This window comes from Acartia tonsa, chromosome 13 (genome assembly GCF_053477335.1).
Source record: "Acartia tonsa isolate MP-2025a chromosome 13, ASM5347733v1, whole genome shotgun sequence".
Taxonomy (NCBI): Eukaryota; Metazoa; Arthropoda; class Copepoda; order Calanoida; family Acartiidae; genus Acartia; species Acartia tonsa.
Window position 1 is genome coordinate 29,298,055 of NC_137272.1, and position 19,655 is coordinate 29,317,709.

Here is a 19,655-nt window from a genome sequence, read left to right on the forward strand (position 1 = left end):
TAAAGATAAAACAAAATAATATTTTTTTAAACTTAAAATTGCTCATTTAAATTTTTAATCTAATGATTAATCTGTTTTTTAAAATACATAAATTGGATAATTTGCAAGAGTTTAACTATCCCTTAAAAATGAATAGCGGTATTCGCCCATATAAGTGCCTTTCAATTATTTAAATTATTAAAAAAAAAAAATTTTAACATAAAAAAGTTTTGGCATGTCGAAATTTTTCCCCTGTGAATTATTTTTTTATTGTATGAATAAATTGTCTATGAAACTTATTAATATTGTAGACAATCTATATTTATTAATAGTCTATGAAAGGAAAGGGAAAGCCCTTTATTTATAAACCTTACTATAGCAGACAAAAATCGGCCTAAAAACATGAGTTAATTTTAGAATTACAATTTTGGACTTTTGCCATTTAAATTAAAACTGTAAATTGTTCTAGAATAAATTTCTTTTAGTTATTATTGTAATTTTCTGTATATATTAGTTTGGTATATCATTATTTTATGTATTTTGTTAGAAGCATTTAATTGCGTTTTGCTTTACTGAGGAGTGTGCAATTTTTTATGAACCCTCCCCCCCCCCTTAAAATCTAATTAAAATTGAAATTGTATGTGGGGGATATATGCACTTTTTTCGCTTGGAGGGTGTCCACCCTGCCCCTGCACGCCCCTAAAAACATGAAAATAAGGGCGTTTTCCATTTAATTTTGATAAGGGTTACTAGAGCGCGGAGGGGGGAAATATATATGTAATGAATGATTTTGATTTCAGTTTTTCTTTGTTTTGATAATGTTTACATCATTTTTTAAATCTAGAAGTGATTACTTTATTAATTTAATAGTAAAATAAGATTGTATTACTATAAAACATAAATATATAATTATAATTAGTAATGATGACTCATAGCATTATTATGAACCCAGCTACCTAAGCTAGGCCGGAGGACTTTCACGCAAGTTACACAATTTTAAAGCAAAATTTTACTATAGTTTAAACTCTAATTGCTCGATTTTTGTCTGGAAGTAGTAACTGATCTTCTAAATGAAAAAATTTAGGCATCTTAAAATCAGGGATAGTTAAAATTCCCCTTTAGATTTAAAACTTTGCTTATGCTTATGATTGAGGATTATATCATTGAGATATAATTTTAAAAGCTACCTAAGTAACCATATAATCTTTATAAGAACGTCTGTCTAGCTTTATTTTTTAGTTCCATAGGTAATAAACTAAGGGGGGGGGGAGTTTGTACAGTTATAGGAAATGAAATTTCAGTATCAAATTTTGGCCTGGCCGTTTGGGCTTGTTTTTATAGTTATCAACCTAATTCCTTTTGTAAACTCTCTTATATGATTGGATCTACCTGTAAAACTTTGAAAATTGAATTTTGGTACTTTCCCTCAAGGGGCTAGTGGGGCAAAAGACCCCCCCAAACACTAAAATTTTAAATTATGATCTTATTTTTAAAGATATCGAGCTGATTTTTTAAATGGAAGCTTTTATTGCATAAATGAGTTGATTAGCCATCCCATATTTCATTCTTTCACTTTACCTCTAGGGGCTTGTAAGCTCAAAACTTCTAAATTTTGTATTTGGGGGGGGGGGGGTTTACCCCAAAAGCCTCTAGAAGTAAAGTGCAAAAATGAAATATGGGGTGGCTATTCAACTCATCTATGTAATAAAAGGTTCCATTTAAAAAATCAGCTCGATATCTTTAAAAATAAGCTCATAAGTTCAATATTTTAGTGTTTGGGGGGTCTTTTGCCCCACTAGCTCCTAGAGGGAAAGTCCCAAAATTCAATTTTCAAAATTTTACAGGTAGATCCATTCATATAAGAGAGCTTACAAAAAGAATTAGGTTGATAACTTTAAAAACAGGCCCAAACGGCCAAGGCAAAATTTGGTACTGAATTTTCATTTCCTATAACTGTACAAACTTCCCCCCCCCCCCTTATCTCACTAACATATTTTTAATGTTGTAAGCTTAGCATCTCCGTTTAATTACATCTATATAAAATTAAAATTTTCTACAGATTGACATTAATTTCGTTTTTAATATTTCTTTTTTTTATGATAGACGAGCTTTTAATGTTGTCATTCTTGTTATCATTTTTTCAGAACATAACCTAAGCCACAAAATGCAGGACCCCAATGAAGACACTGAGTGGAATGACATCCTCAGAGCCAAGGGAATCATCCCAGAAAAGCCGAAAAAGGTAACAGGAGCTACTCTATAATTCAATTTTTCCGCTCACCAAGTTTTTATAACTTTTTTTGGTAAATACTTCAATAAAAAAATTTTATTGTCATTTTCAACTAGTCCAAAATAAGCATCATTGCAACAAATTGTATTGTTTCTATTCATTCTGTAACTGTTATCAATTTAAAAAGAACTATGTTTTCATAGGTAAGTTTGTGAATTATCAATAAAATAAGAAATACTAGTCACTAATGGCAGGTTTTAGACTTTCTTAGGAGCGAGGGGAAAGGATTTTTAAGGTACACACAAATAACAGATATGGCCCCACGACTAAACATCAAAATCTTTTAAGATAATTCCAAATAAAATTGTCAATAATGCATTTAAATCAATAGCTATCAAAAGGTCTTATTTGCAGTAAAGTTGCTGATCAAAAGTCAGCTTCAAATATTGGCCCAATTCTTACTGAACATTGAAATAGGGCTCCCTTCTGTAGTATGTTAGTTATATTTTTATCAATTCTACTCCACGACTGTCGCATCTAGAGTTCAGAACTAGAATTGACGCGCCATGGTGTATCATTTCAGCATGATTGGGCTATGAAAGCATAAATATTAGAAATTCTAACTTAAAATAATATTTATACTTGAAAATTAGACAGTTTAAGCATTAGATTAAACCCTTTATAACTTAACAAACAGCAATTTCATTAATGTAAATACAGAATACTATTGGAAAATCAGTTAGATTAGTAAGATTTTTAAAGAATAATAAAAAGTTTGCACCGCCTAGCGGACAATTTTAGAACTACAGATAATACAAGTAGAGATTTCAGTGTGGAAAATGGGATAGATGGTTCATGTTATAATAAGAAGTATATGATTTCAGTTCCCCTCATTCGTTTATGTTAGACCCTATTCAAAGAAAAGGATTTATTCATATGACACCTGCCATACTGTGCAATTTTTATCCAATTATCTATCTATTTGTTTTAGTGTCTATCTTTCTATCCATCTATATATCTAATAATCTATCTATCCATTTATCTATCTATCAAGGATGAGATGACAGAAGACCAAATTATTAGTATGTTGGAAGAAACTATTAAAAAGAAGTCTGGAGGTAATCTTTTTTTTTTACGCCAATGCTTGAATCAAAATCGTAAGACGCATTAAAAACAAATCTAAAGCCTTAGTTTAACTCTTGAGACTAAGCTTTTTTTCGAGGGGAGTAAAGCGGGGGGTTTAAACGTTTGAGAGAGATTTTTAAATATTATTTTAAAATTTGAAGTTGGGTTAAATAAAGGTTTTAAAGTTTGAGGGGGTTATAACATTCTTTTCTTCCTCCCCCCCCCCCCCACATGGACTTCTGTGCTCTTGTCTTTCTCCATAATGTGGTAAAATGGGTGCATAGCCCGTCGAAAAAATTATGTATGTCAATCTTGATGAGATGGACATTGATGAACTTTACAAATTATCTATCTATCAAATTATTTTACCATTTAATAGTTAATTATCAATCCAAGAATCTATTTCTATGTCTATATGTTTGTAGCTAAAGATCTTGATGAGAGTGGCCTAGATGAACTTTACAAATATCTATATGTATATCTATCTGTTTGTAGCTAAAGATCTTGATGAGATGGACTTAGATGAACTTTACAAACTATCCATCTATATGTGTATCTGTTTGTAGCCAAGGATCGTGATGAGATGGACCTAGATGAACTTTACAAACTATCTATCTATTTATCTATATGTTTGTAGCCAAAGATCTTGATGAGATTGACTTAGATGAACTTTACAAACTATCTATCTATATGTCTATCTGTTTGTAGCTAAAGATCTTGATGAGATGGACTTAGATGAACTTTACAAACTATTTATCTATAATATCTGTATGTTTGTAGCCAAAGATCTTGATAAGATGGACCTAGATGAACTTTACAAACTATTTATCTATATGTGTATATGTTTGTAGCTAAAGATCTAGACCTAGATGAACTTTACACACTATCTATCTACCTATATGTGTATCTGATTGTAGCTAAAGATCTTGATAAGATGGACCTAGATGAACTTACAAACTATATCTATCTATTTCTATGTCTCTCTGTTTGTAGCTAAAGATCTTGATGAGATGGACCTAGATAAACTTTACAAATATCTATCTGTTTGTAGCTAAAGATCTTGATGAGATGGACTTAGATAAACTTTACAAACTATCTATCTATTTATATGTCTATATGTTTGTAGCCAAAGATCTTGATGAGATGGACCTAGATAAACTTTACAAACTATCTATCTATCAAAGTATCTTACCTTTTATTTTTAAATTGTGATTATATCTATCAATCTAAGTGTCTATCTATCTATCTATATATCTATCTGTTTGTAGCTAAAGATCCTGATGAGATGGACTTAGATGAACTTTACACACTACCTATCTACCTATATGTCTATCTGTTTGTAGCTAAAGATCTTGATAAGATGGACCTAGATGAACTTTACAACTATATATCTATTTATATGTGTATCTGATTGTAGCTAAAGATCTTGATGAGATGGACTTAGATGAACTTTACAAACTATCTATCTATCTATATATTTATCTGTTTGTAGCCAAGGATCGTGATGAGATGGACCTAGATGAACTTTACAAACTATCTATCTATTTATCTATATGTTTGTAGCCAAAGATCTTGATGAGATGGACCTAGATCAACTTTAAAAACTATCTATCTATTTATATGTCTATCTGTTTGTAGCTAAATATCTTGATGAGAGTGGCCTAGATGAACTTTACAAACTATCTATCTATCTATATATCTATCAGTTTGTAGCAAAAGATTTTGGTAAGGTGGACTTAGATGAACTTTACAAACTATCCATCTATATGTGTATCTGTTTGTAGCTAAAGATCTTGATGATTTACCTTTTATTTTTAAATTGTGATTATATCTATCAATCTAAGTGTTTATCTATCTATCTATCTTTCTATCTATATATATATATATATCTGTTTGTAGCCAAAGATCTTGATGAGATGGACCTAGATGAACTTTACAAACTATCTATCTATCAAATTATCTTATCTTTTATTTTTAAATTGTGATTAATATTATATCTATCAATCTAAGTGTCTATCTATCTATCTATCTATCTATCTATATATTTATCTGTTTGTAGCCAAAGATCTTGATAAGATGGACCTAGATGAACTTTACAAACTATCTATCTATCAAATTATCTTACCTTTTATTTTCAAATTGTGATTAATATTATATCTATCAATCTAAGTGTCTATCTATCTATCTATATATTTATCTGTTTGTAGCCAAAGATCTTGATGAGATGGACCTAGATGAACTGGATGAACTTGAAGACGAGGAAGAAGAAAAAATACTCTTGCAGATGAGGTAATAGATAGATGGATTGATAGATAGGGGGAAGGGGGGAGTTTTAATGCAACCTTCTCGTAATCAGTGCGCAAATGGTAAAATGAATACTTTTTTATTTCTAATTTTAGTAGGTAGTTCAGCTACACTTTTCTTCTTTTTTACGTGCATCAATAGTTAACACGTAGAATAACTTAAAATGCCTGTCTGTTTTTAATGTGTTTGCATATCTATCTTTTTAATGTCTGTCTGTCTATATGTCCATCCATTAAATCTCGCTCTATTAATTCTAGCTTCTATAGGTTTTTTTTTAATGCAACCATCTCGTAATCAGTGCGCTAATGGAACTTAGAATTCGAATTTCATTATGGCATGTTACTTGGCATGAGTAACCCTTGGTAGGTCTATTTTCCCTGAATCGAACATAAAGTTGGAAAAGTAAAGGCTAACGTCTGGCGGATTTTAATTCTTTTAGATTAGATTAGATATTTATTTTATGACACACATAACAAGTAAAAAAAATAACAGTATTATAATACAGGTATTAAATATTCATATACAAACAAAAAATTTAATATGAATAAAAAATTAAGGACAGATCAATCAAATAATAATTATGTACAGTGTCAAAGGACTAAACAATCTCGTGAGGTTGGTTTTAGGCTATTTTAATGCCCTCTTACTTAACCCTTAGATGATAGGAGCACAACCGCTAGTATTATATAAGATAAAGAGCACCGCTACTAAAATATTAAGTATACTAAAATATTTGTAGGCAGCAAAGAATAGCAGAAATGAAGGCCAAGATGGACAGAGCGAGATTTGGTACTGTCAGAGAAATTACAGCTGTTGACTATGTTCAGGTATAGATAGTTTGATAGATGGACGGACAGATAGACAGACATAATATTGATAGAGGTTAAGATGGACAGGGTTCTTTTGGTACTGTTGGAGAAATTACAGCTGTTGACTACGTTCAGGTATAGATAAATAGATAGATAAATAGATGGATGGAAAGACAGACAAATGGACACACGGACAGATAGACATACTATTAATGAAGACTTAGATGGACAGAGCTAGATTTGGTACTGTCAGAGAAATTACAGCTGTTGACTATGTTCAGATATAGATAGATAGATAGATAGATGGATGGACAGACAAAAATCCATACTATTAATAGAGTAAAAAATGAATAGAGCTAGATTTAGTACTGTTAGAGAAATTACAGCTGTATTATAGACGGATAATTGGATAAATATATAGTTGGATAGACAGATGGATAGATAGATAGATAGATAAATATATAGATGGATAGACAGAGAGATTGATAGACAGAGAGATGGATTTAGAGACATATGGATTGACAGACAGACAAATGGACAGAAAGACAGACAGACAAATAGACAGATAAACATACTATTGATTGAAAGACAAACCTACACAGTACATAGAGACTGTGATAAGAACAGACAGGCATTTTAAGTTATTCATTGAAGGACCTACGTACAAAAGAATAGAAGAGTAGCTGAGCTACTAAAAAATTAATAATAATATATCCGTTTTGCTAGGAAGTGAACAAGGCAGGCGAGGGAATCATGGTTGTACTTCACTTGTATAAACAGGTACGTTAGAATCGTCCTAGCAATTTCAATCCTGAATGATATGGTTAATTTGTCAAGACTAAAAGGTTTAATTTATCCATCTACCTTTTGTTTTCATAAACTTACATTTATTTCTATCTATCTACTTGATAGATCTATATAATATCCATATATTTAGGGTATACCCCTCTGTGCCTTAATCAACGAGTACATGGGCAGATTAGCTCCAAGATTTCCTGAAGTCAAGTTTCTCAAGTAAGTAACTACCTATTAGGGGTGTTTTTAATTCTCAAGTAAGTACCTATATACTAGGTGGTGTTTTTAGTTCTCAAATACCTACCTATTAGGGGGTGTTTTTAATTCTCAAGTAAGTACCTACCTACAACTCATAACTTTGTACTGCTTAGTATTTTGCTGTTAGCCAAAGGGTTGGTTATTTTGGAAAGAGAGAGGGGTAGGTTTCTGGTAGAATCCGTAAAGGTGTGTGTTTTAAGGCTTAAAAATAGTAGTAGAACGATAATATTCACTAAATATGTGCATTTCTTATTGAAAAGAACTATAGACAACAATTTTTTTTGAAAAGGTAACTTAAATTATTATCGTTCTACTACTGTTTTTTACTTATAACACATAACCTTTACAGATTTTACCAGAAACCTACCCCTCTCTTTGTTGTACTCGGACATATTACTAACTTTTCGGTCTATTTTTAGTCTTAAAAACTTAACTTAAATACAAATATCTTTAAATACGTACCTTCTACTTCATTTTTAGGTAGAATCGTTCCATCAAGTTAAGACCCAAAACTTTGATGATGATTATTTTTTCAGGGCTATTTCAACAACATGTATACCCAATTATCCTGACAAAAATCTTCCAACCATCTTTGTTTACAATTCGGTAAGGTTTTGTTTGATAAGAGTAGATTTTTCCTTTTCCAATAAAGCAGTAAGGTTTTTTTTCTTTTTGTCTGTTAAGATCTCGTTAACTATATTTTATAAAAAGTTCACATAGTTTCCAGAATGGTATTGTTATTTTAGTTTTAAACTAGCGGCTACGCTCCTATATGACTCTGTGTGTGCTACAGGTTCAAGGAAGGGGGGAAGTGGACCCCCACTCAATTTTTGTTTTAAAAAGAAAAAAAAATTGGATGGTCATGAACCCGTCCAGTACCTATGTGAAGCTACACTGTAAAGGAGAACCATGTTGGTTCAGCGGTTTCTTTTATATAAGGATTATTTGGATGGTGTTAGGCTATTTTTCTTCCCTCATTAGTGTAAGTTCTCAAAAAAAACTATTTAGTATGAAATAAATGCTTTATTTCAGGGAACTCTTAAGTCACAAATGGTAGGACCTTTCGAGTTCCGTGGGGTTAACCTGACAGAACAAGAGTTCGAATACCTGCTCGGACAGAAGGGCGCCATCGAGACCAAGATCAAGGATGACCCTAAGCCCAAGGTGAGATAATAGTTATTTCTCGCATCATGTCTTAGACAGCATTCCGCGGATATTAAAATGAAAAATATTAAGATCAAATCAGTTTTGATAGCCCCGAGTGGCCGAAGGCTGAGTGTCAAAAAACGTTTGTTATTGTCAAAAAAGACCTTATATAGTGTTAAAACTAAATCTATGTTATGCCCAATCGTCACATGATCTTTCTTGTTTTAGGTGAAGGACGTTATGATGAGTTCTTTGCGAAGAAACCAGGTCGACGATTTGGCGGATGAAGGTGACTGGTAGCCGCAAATTCTGCCCTGACTAGCCTGTGCAAAATATCAAATGCTGCACATCAGCTCGTGGTAACCGATTATTTTTCATTGGAAATAAACCGGTTTTGAACTGTTAAAAAAATGATTATACAAATTGTTAAATAATTTGATAGGTATCAAAAAAATTCTGTTTTATTGGAAAATATTAATATCTCAAAAGACTTTATACTTATGTAAAATATTGTACGTTTATACACTTATTATTTTATAATTTATAAATGTGCCAATCCAATTTTAAAAATCCTCCAATTTTTAGTTCCTTTTTACACTATTCATGTTGGTATGAAAAAAGTCTAGTCTTAATTTTACATTTTTAAAATAATTTATAAAATGTGTTTTTCTTTACATAATACTAGGCTCGGTACCAATGGTTTATAATTTAATCTCACCCTAAATTTCTGATTTTAAGCTAAAGTGCCCCTTTTTTTGGTTAAAACTATTGGTGGAAAAGTTTGGAAATGGTTACTTTGTACCACCCAATCATAATCTTTTAAGCTAACCAAGGAAGGCACGAATTTAGTGGTGTAGTATCCTTTACATAAAATCCATTGCCCCCCCCCCCCTATAGGTTTAATATAATAATGTATTTTTTTGCTAATTAAAATTTGTATGTTAATATTTTTGTATCTTATTCATTATTTTTATGTAAAAATCAATAATATTTATAAGCTTAATTGTCTTATTTTTATATTAGCGCAGCTACTCTATAAATAAGGGGTTGTTAATGTTTATTCAGAGGGTTTGTCAATTTAGCTTGCTATTTCCTCTGTCATTTATTGGTCGGGCCGTTCATCCAGTAGGCAGAGGGAAGGGGGAAACTTTACAACACACACATCCATAAACACTAATATAGGATACTTTTTTCACTTAAAAATCACGCAACCTTTCAATATTAATTATATTTAAAATTATTTCATTGTTGATTAATATATCTTAGATGGCTCAGCTTTAGTAATTAAGCGCTGCTAAAAAACATTTGAAGTATTTTATCCTTTTACATAAAATAACAGGATGTCTGTGTGTAATAAAAGAACACTAAAATAGACCTCCTTTACACTAAAGCTTCTTATTGTTTATAGGTCATGTAAAGGTTTCTGATTTACATTAAACGTAGACAGACAGATAAAATGACAGACAGGCGTCACTTGAAGAGTATCATTGCTACTAACCAAAAAAACCCTCAAAAATACCAAAGTTTATACAATATTAAAAGTTTTTAGACAATGAGCATTCGATACAAAGGGTAGGAGGAACCAGGGAGGGAGGGGACATTGGACTCTAAATTATAATGGTACCCAAAGTTTTTTCAATCACATTTTCTCATTCGTTTACTTAACAACTTTGGACGCTTTAATTGACGTTAGGTTGTTTCATTAAGTTAATTGTACAAACGTTTCAACTTCTAATTCTACATAAGAGATAATTTTGTGTATCATCATTGGGGATGTTTGTTAATAAATTGGCCGATCCCTTGGACATTGGACTCTAAATTATAATGGTACCCAAAGATTTTTAAATCACATTTTCTCATTCGTTCACTTAACAACTTCGGGGACTTTAATTGACGTTAGGTTGTTTCATTAAGTTGAGTGTTCAATCGTTTCAACCACTAATTGTAATCTACAGAAGGGGTAATTTTGTGTATCATCATTGGGGATGTTCGTTCATAAATTGGCCGATCCCTTGGACATTGAACATTATAATGGTACCCAAAGTTTTTTCAAACCCTTTTACTCATTCTTTGACTTAACAACTTTGGGGACTTTAATTGGCGTTAGGTTGTTTCATTAAGTTAATTGTACAAACATTTCAACCCCTAACTGTTATCTACAGATGGGGTAATTTTGTGTATCATCACTGGGGATGTCCGTCAATAAATTGGCCGTTGTATTATCTGTTACGATACAATTGGACTATAAATTATACTTGTACCCAAAGTTTTGTGAGCAGACTTACTAATTTATTGCTTAAAAACTTTGAGTTTTTTTATTGTTCCAAAAATGCCAGTGTTAAAACTTTGGATGGATATAATATATCTTCAGAAGGGGTAATTTTGTTAACCATAATAGACAGGGTGTAAATCAAGTTATTGTCTTGATGGATGTGGATAGTATGACATAAATTGTCGTCATTTTAGTTTGCTAACATGAAACTCATTTATTGGTCAGTTCGTTTATCCATTAGAATGGGAGGTGATGGGGTAAAGGATGAAATCGTTATTTTGACCCACTGCAAGTTTCACTTTGCTAGAGAATATGAAAATCTGGGGTAGGACCTAAGTAATAACATATTTATTATTGTCTTATCCCCTCAGATCCCTGAGATGCAAAGCTAAATATAGACTTGTAAAGAGAGACCGACAATTGGACATTATCTGACCAACAAATCTTGTTATATCTTTTTAAATACATTTTTCTTTCGTTTTTTTAGTAGCCAAGCTACTCTATAATTTACTTTATCTGTCCGTAACGCAAAAGGGAAATGTGATCTTCTTATCTGCTATTCAAGATAGACAACTGAAATTTTTAGTGATGATTCCTATGACATATGCATACTTTTTATATTGTTTTGTCCGTCTGCCTGTCTGAATGTCATGCTTCAAAATACATTTTATCTTTTCATGTTTGTCCATTCCATTTTTTGTGCTTCATTACTTACGGAAGTTGTCATCCTTGTTCTCTTTCTAAAAGCGAAGCTACTCTATAACTATAATGGTTTGTACGTCAATAAGTTAGGCGTCTTGTACTTTTAAGATTTGTGAAAAAGGAATAAATAGTTGTACACACAACCCCAACCCCTCCCCTTATTATTAATTTATTTAAAATAAAGGAAGGAGTAGTTTTTCGTGTGTTTTGTTTAAGGTCAGGTTAGGTTATATTTGGTAAAGGATAGCCCTGAAGGGGTCAGGCATAAACAAAAAATATCCCACTGATCTTCATTTTTTTCTCAAAATAATTAGGTTTATTTTCTGTGATGGCTAGGAACTTTGAGGAAAATCCCCTAACATTAAAATTTGTTATTAAAACCATACCAATAACGAAATTAATTCGGAAAAAAATCACGAAACCTATAAGTGTTTTTCAGCTGTCGTTGGGGGGCAACACACCGTAAAATTTACGACCTCTCCATTTGCCCCCCAAATATTATTTTAGATTTAATTCCCTTGTTGGTTATACCTTATTCCTGGGTTAAAACATTTTAGCACTCAACCCAATGAAGCAAATAACTCAAATTCACTAAAGTCCCCAAATTTGCTAAGCCAACGAATAAGAAAACGTTATTATAAAACTTTGGGGACTAGTGTAATAAACAGCCCATTGTCCCCTCTCTCTCTGGGTTTTATCAAATTAATTTAGCAAATCTACTCTCTAAACTAATATGTCTGTAAGTCCATCTCAAGTAAATGATGAAAAGCATTGTGGCAAACAACTACAAGTGAAATATTTCTTGCAACCTTTTTCTTTTTATACCCATTTTCCTTTGGTTACATCCCAAAAATTTACAACGACAAAATATTTTACTTTAAAAATTCATTTCAGGTTAAATTAAATTGTTGACGGAAGCGCTAGAAAGTGTCATGTGTGACGTCATAAAAATAAGTCCAATCTCTTTTTTAGGGGTTTCCTTTCCCTCTTCCTCTCTTACCTCCATTATAGACATATTTTTATGATGACGTCACACATGACACTTTCCAGCACTTCTTGGTGATGGTCAGGAATCTTATTTCATCAAAATATTGCAGTTTTAAAGGAACATTTTTAAAGCGAAGCTTTTCTATAATTAGGGTCGGTTCGTACGTCCGTCCGAGATAGATAGCTTTTATTCGTTAATTTATGTATGTTAGAATTGTTCTATTGATTTCAAACTGTGCATAATGATTCCTGTAGTAGTTAGGTATGATTTAGAAAGCGTAGCAACTCTATAATCATTACCAGAATGTCCGTATGTCCATTTGAAACATGTTGATTTTTCTACTTTTTTAACAACAAATTTTTATGTGATCTAATTATCCGTTTGATCTGATTTTTTGGTATATTGGTTCTTGGAACAACAAAGAACAATATTACAAGCAAAGCAACTCTATATTCAAGTCCTAAAAATGTAAGTATGTCCAGAAACATTATCCTGTATCAAGCAGTTTTTCAACAAATTTACTCACAATTTTGCGTCGACTCTTATACTTTTATATTCTGATTATTTAGTTTAGACACTATACAAGTGTTAATGTCCGTTTGTCCTACCGTTTCAGTTCTTCGCTTTTATGGATGTTGTCATCCTTGTTTTAAAACAATAGTATGTTTATGGACACCTATGTATATACAACCAGGAAGAAAGGAGACAATGAACTGTTGTTTATTACACTGGTTATTGAATTTTGGTTGGATGCTTCATTAAGTTGAGTGTCCAAACGTTTCAACCACTAATTGTAGTTACACGTAAAAAAAAACTGGCCATTGACGTATCCCTTTAGATACCTGAAATACAAGAGAACAATACACCCATCTTAGATAGATAGATAGATAGGTAGACAGAAAGATAGAGAATATGTGGTTTATAGACACTTATACACAAGAGAACAATACCCATCCTATAGATAGATAGATAGATAGATAGACATAAAATAGAGAGAGAGAGAGAGATAGATAGATATTTAGCGGAAAGATAGAGAATATGTGGTTAATGGACACCTCTATACAAGAGAACAATAACCATTAACCATCCTATAGATAGAGAGATAGAGATAGATAGACATAAAGATAGATATAGATAGTTAGACAGAAAGATAGAGAATATGTGGTTTATGGACACCTATACACAAGAGAACAATACCCATCATAGATAGATAGTTAAATAGAGATAGATAGATAGACAGAAAGATAGAGAATATGTGGTTTATGGACACCAATATACAAGAGAACAATACCCATCCTATAGTTAGAGAGATAGATAGATGGACATAAAGATAGAGAGAGAGAGAGATAGATAATTAGACAGAAAGATAGAGAATATGTGGTTTATGGACACCTATATACAAGAGGACAATGCCCACCCTATAGATAGAGAGATAGATAGACATAAAGATAGAGAGAGATAGATAGATAAATAGACAGAAAGATAGAGAATATGTGGTTTATGGACACCTATACACAAGAGAACAATACCCATCCTATAGATAGAGAGATAGATAGATAGACATAAAGATAGAGAGAGAGATAGATAAATAAATAGACAGAAAGAGGAGAATATGTGGTTTATGGACACACAGTCCTATACACAAGAGAACAATATCTATCTTAGATAGATAGAGAGATAGATAGATAGACATAAAGATAGAGAGAGATAGATAGATAATTAGACAGAAAGATAGAGAATATGTGGTTTATGGACATCTATATACAAGGGAACAATACCCATTCTAGATAGATAGATAGACATATAGATAGAGAGAGAGATAGATAGATAATTAGACAGAAAGATAGAGAATATGTGGTTTATGGACACCTATACACAAGAGAACAATACCCATTCTGATAGATAGATAGATATAAAGATAGAGAGAGAGAGATAGATAATTAGACAGAAAGATATAGAATATGTGATTTTTAGACAACTAAAAGCTGAATTTACAGCTTGGGTGCGAATCGAAGTAATATGTTTAGATTATTCACGGACTGACCAAGGATCTAAAGGGATAAGACAATGGCTATAATTCTTGAATGTACATCCCCAATGATGATACATAAAATTACTCCTTCTGTTTATTATAATTATAATGATAGAAACGTTTTTGAACACTCAACTTTATGAACCAACCAGGGACTAGGGAATGTGATTCTGACAAACAATTCTAACTGAAAATTTACCCACAATCCTCTTCCCTTATTTCTCCCCCCTTCCCTTCAGCTACATAAAAGTTTTAAATTAACAAATTATTTTATTTTCAGCAATTACAAATGGAATTAATTGGCTGAATCACAGTCCCTGGAACCAACCAATAAAAATTCACAAAAAGGCAAGAAATAGAACAAAGTTTTAAAACTTTGGGGAGTGGGGACTTGTGTATTTAGCCCAATGTCCCCTCCCTCCCTGTGACAAAACATTAATTGGTAGTAGAATTATTTCTACCACCTACATAAATAGATGTATAAGATTTCGAGAACGGCTAGGCATTGCGTTCCGAAACATACATAAATAACTAATTATTTAAATAACCAGGGCCTTACTTCTAATTTGTTTTGATTAAAAAGAGAAAAAAAATTAAGAAAAAGGTTTTAAAAATAATTGTTATAATAAAATTGTAATACATTTTTTAATGAATTATTATACAATGATTTTTTTTTATTTTGTAATTTAAAACAGAGACACCTAGCGAACAATAATATAACTATATATAATAAAAGTTTGGTGATTTTTAAGAAAAATATTTTTCTGTCGCGAAATATTAGATCAATTACTTAATTAAACTAGCAATTTTCTTGGGGGTTGTAATGTTCGTTCACTTAACCCCCCCCCCCCCTTCCATCATAAATGATGATTCTCTCTCCCCAATAATGTTAAAAGATCAAGGAATAAGTATATTTGGGTCAGGTTTTGACTTAACGTGAGAAAGCGTAAAGTGGCACCCAAAAAAATGACGTCATACGATAAAATAACCAATGAGAGGCGAGTATATATTTTGCCATTGGTCAATTACAGTGTATACTGGCCTCTCATTGGTCAACTTTATTGTATGACGTCATTTTTTTGGTACCAATTTACGCTTATCGTTGATTTTGAAACTGCAAAATGTTGATTTCCCTGAGGCTTACAGGCGGCTGCCAAGCCCTGAAAAGAATATAACCTCATAGAATGCAAAGCCTCAGATAGCTTATTTAGGACGGGATACTCCACGAGATCTTAATTTTGCTATATCTCTCAAACAAACCTTCCTTACAAGCTCTGTCTTTTGTGGATTTTGGCCTCTCAAAAGACTCGACTTGCAAGAGAAAAGACAGAGCTTATAAGAGAAAAAATACAGCTTGTAATACAACCTCTGTCTTTTCTCTTGCAGGTCGTGTCTTTTCTCCTACAAGCTATGCGCTGTGCATTATAATGCTTATATGGTAAAACGTCCGTTAGACAACCAACCCTTTGATTGCACAACCCTTGCATGGAAGTCCTTACCGTGCATGGTAATAAGTTGCGCCTATTTTAATCACCTCCCCCCCCCTTTATTAGCTATTTATGTCATATACCTGACATAGCAGCAGCAACAACCTTTTTTAACGTCTTTAGTTATGACGCGGCGTTGAGTCCAAGTTTTTTGAGTAATATAGAAGAAATGATTTACCCCTTAATAAAACCATTAATAGGCTTTCCTTATAATTGTGAATCGAATTCAACCCCCCTCCCCCAATTTAAGTGACCCTAGAAGCCTCTAGGGGCGTAGCCGCTAGTATAAATAAAACTAATGATCATAACTTGGATTCTACAAATTTTTCACATTTTTACTTTTTGGCAGACATGTTAAACTTTAGTGCTGGTATTAACCTAAGATTATAATCATAATAACGTACGTCGGTGAGAATGTAGCAAATAAGCTCATAGAGGCCTTTCGTACTACAGCTGGATCTTTAAATCATTTTAGTGGTGAGCCAGATCAGGGTGGCTCACCACTAACGGGACTGGGGGGGGGGGGGAGGTACGATCTCCCAAAATAGTTATAAACCTTTCCTGGAAGCTTCGCTGTAAGTGAGAACCGTATCAGTCCAGAGTTAAGCGAGATCTTTGGCTACAAACAGACAGACAGACAATATCCTGTTACTTATATAGAAGAATTGTAGCTATTGTTTTCTATAAGAACTTTTAATGTTTCTCTTATGTTGGCAAAAATGTAAAATATTTAAATTTTCATGTCAGTTATTTGTCAATTATGACCACTTTTATGTGTAGACATAATCTGCAGAATGTCAACTGATAGCTCTAAGCTTAACAGGGAAGCAGCACCTGCAACGACCATGACCTTAACATTTTTAAGGAGTTCACTGAAAACAGCTAAAAATATTGTAATAACTTTTTCTCGTATTCATTCGAATCCGGTGGATAAGAACCGGTTCTCGTCCATACGAAAAAACTATGTCTAGCATCGTATTATATCCAGCTTTCTACGAATATAAAAATTGTACATTTAATATCCACGGAAAGCTGTTTATAATACGATGCAAGAAATAACTATTATGACGTCATAATTTCATTAGAATAGTGTTCTGTCGATATAAAGTCAGCCATGGGTTCTTTTAATTAAAGGTGAATAATAATATTGATAAAAGTGATGGTGTGTCGATAATAATTCAGCTACTTTTATTTATTGCTACATCCTATCTATAATACAAAGTAGAACGATGTCTGTCTGTCCGTCTGTCTGTCTGTCCGTCTGCCTGTCTGTCCGTCCGTCTGTCTGTCCGTCCGTCTGTCTGTCCGTCCCTTAAGATCTCGGTAACCACTGAATCGATCGGATTCTACTCTTCAGGAAATATACCTACTGGTCCTGAGGTGGTTTTAGGCTATTTTATTGGGGGATGGGACACCCCCAACCCCCCAAAAAAACAAAAAATCCCCCCCTATTATTTTTTCCTTGGTCCTTTTACGTATTTCGCCCAAATTTTTTTTTATCACCTCTTGGGGCGAAGCCCCTAGAGGCTAGGGGCGAAGACAATAGTTATATATAAAGTATTAACCTTTTTCTGTCTGTAGCTTAAGATTTTAATAACTACTGAATCGATTTTCATTTAGGCCCTTTGATGGTTTTGGCCTGTTTCATTTTTATATCAAACGTTTGGAATGGTTTTATGCTATTTTTCTGTCTCTAGAAACTAGTGGCGCAGTATGCTATGTTTAGCCGTTTAAGATATCTTGAAAACATACAACCAACTACTTTGGTATATAATATTAGTTGCAATGCCAGAACGTCATTCTTGTGTGTACGATTAAACGATCCCAAAAATTGATGTAAAAAATTTAGCAAGGTATTTTTAGGTACACTCTAAAAAATGTAAGTAGAGAGATTTATTTTATTACACTAAAGAAAATGAAAGAGAAATACAAAGAAAGAAATACAGATAGTTTTATGATTTTTATTTTAATATACGTAGAAAATTGTCTGAAATACGATGCTATACATGATTTTTCAGTATGGCCAAGAACCGGTTCTAATTCAGTGGATATTAATCGGTTTCAAAGCCATACAGTAAAAAAAGGATTATGACAATGGGCTGTTTATTACACCAGTCCCCAAAGTTTAATAATAACGTTTTCTAATTCGTTGGCCTAGCAACTTTGAAGACTTTTTATTGGTTGATTATTTAAGTTGAATGATCAAACGCTTCAACCACTAATTTTAATCTACAAACGCGGTAATTTTGTGTATCATCATTGGGGATGTACATCAATGTAACGGCCATTAGATCCAGGGAAAAAACTTTTTACAGTGTACAACTGGAAGTGTATTTCGCTGCACACTAAAATTGTCGAAATAGTTTTCCAAATACCTAGACACACAAAATATGAATATCAAAAATTCTTTGGGATATACCCCGTAACCCCTGCTACAACCCTGGCAGTTTAATGTGCTGTTATTGTATTAACAAAATACTGTATTATTATTATATTGAAGTAACAGGATCTGTGTCTGTCTGTTTCGAAGGATCTCTAACCGCCAAACCGATATGGTTCTTCTTTACATTGTAGCTTCTTGTAAAGTAGGTCCCAACTATTGCATTTTTGGGCCAGGGCATTTACCCTACTAATACTTTTGATGGATGATAAAATTATTAATTTCGGTAGAAATACAAATAATAAATGTCGTGCATCTGACATAACAGCAGTAGCTACATGGCTGATAGATTAATAGGTATTTTACAAAATAAAAAAGGAACAAAAATAAATTACATTCTTTTAGAATATCAAAAAATATCGAAATAAGCAAAAAAAAGAATTTAATTTTAACAAGGATGACAACATCCATAAAAGCGAAGATCTGAAACGGTAGGACAAGCGGACATTAACACTTGTATAATGTCAGAACTGAATAATCAGAATGTAAATGTAAAAGAGTCAAAGCAAAATTGTAAGTAAATTTGTTTAAAAACTGCTTGATACAGGATAATGTTTATGGACATACTTACATTTTTAGGACTTGATCATAGAGTTGCTTCGCTTATAATATTGTACTTTGTTGTCCCAGGAATCAGTATACCAAGAATCAGACCAATCGGAATATAAGGTCACATGCAAATTTGTTGTTAAAAATGTAAAAAAAATCAACATGTTTAAAATGGACGTACGGACATTCTGGTAATGATTATAGAGTTGCTACGCTTTCTAACTTGTACCTAACTTCTACAGGAATCACCATGCAAAGTTTGAAATCGATAGGACAATTCTAACATGCCTAAATTGACGAAAAAAGCTATCCGTTACGGACGGACGGACCGACCCTAATTATAGAAAAGCTTCGCTTTTAAAAATTTCAATTTCAAGGTGTAATAAAGGTCCACTTATTAGGGCTGGCACTCGGTTTATTGGTACTGCTTAACAAAACATATCTTTTATAGGAAATTTGTGTTTTCTCCGCTGTTTATAGAAAGGCTGCTAAACTTTTCTTAAACAAGTATAGCAACATCCACAAAAGCGAGGCTCTAA

The 19,655-nt window shown here is 32.5% G+C and overlaps 1 protein-coding gene across 1 annotated transcript; it reads left to right on the forward strand.

Annotated features, from left to right (window-relative positions):
• The first annotated feature begins 2,077 nt into the window (after positions 1 to 2,077).
• viaf (viral IAP-associated factor) lies at positions 2,078 to 9,649 on the forward strand. Its single transcript, XM_080181150.1, has 9 exons — positions 2,078 to 2,221; positions 3,264 to 3,327; positions 5,542 to 5,623; positions 6,378 to 6,465; positions 7,174 to 7,227; positions 7,385 to 7,461; positions 8,037 to 8,106; positions 8,533 to 8,664; positions 8,875 to 9,649. Exons 1-9 carry the CDS (start codon positions 2,144 to 2,146, stop codon positions 8,944 to 8,946), a joined length of 717 nt encoding a protein of 238 aa, XP_080037276.1. The 5' UTR covers positions 2,078 to 2,143; the 3' UTR covers positions 8,947 to 9,649.
• The last annotated feature ends 10,006 nt before the right edge of the window (positions 9,650 to 19,655 follow it).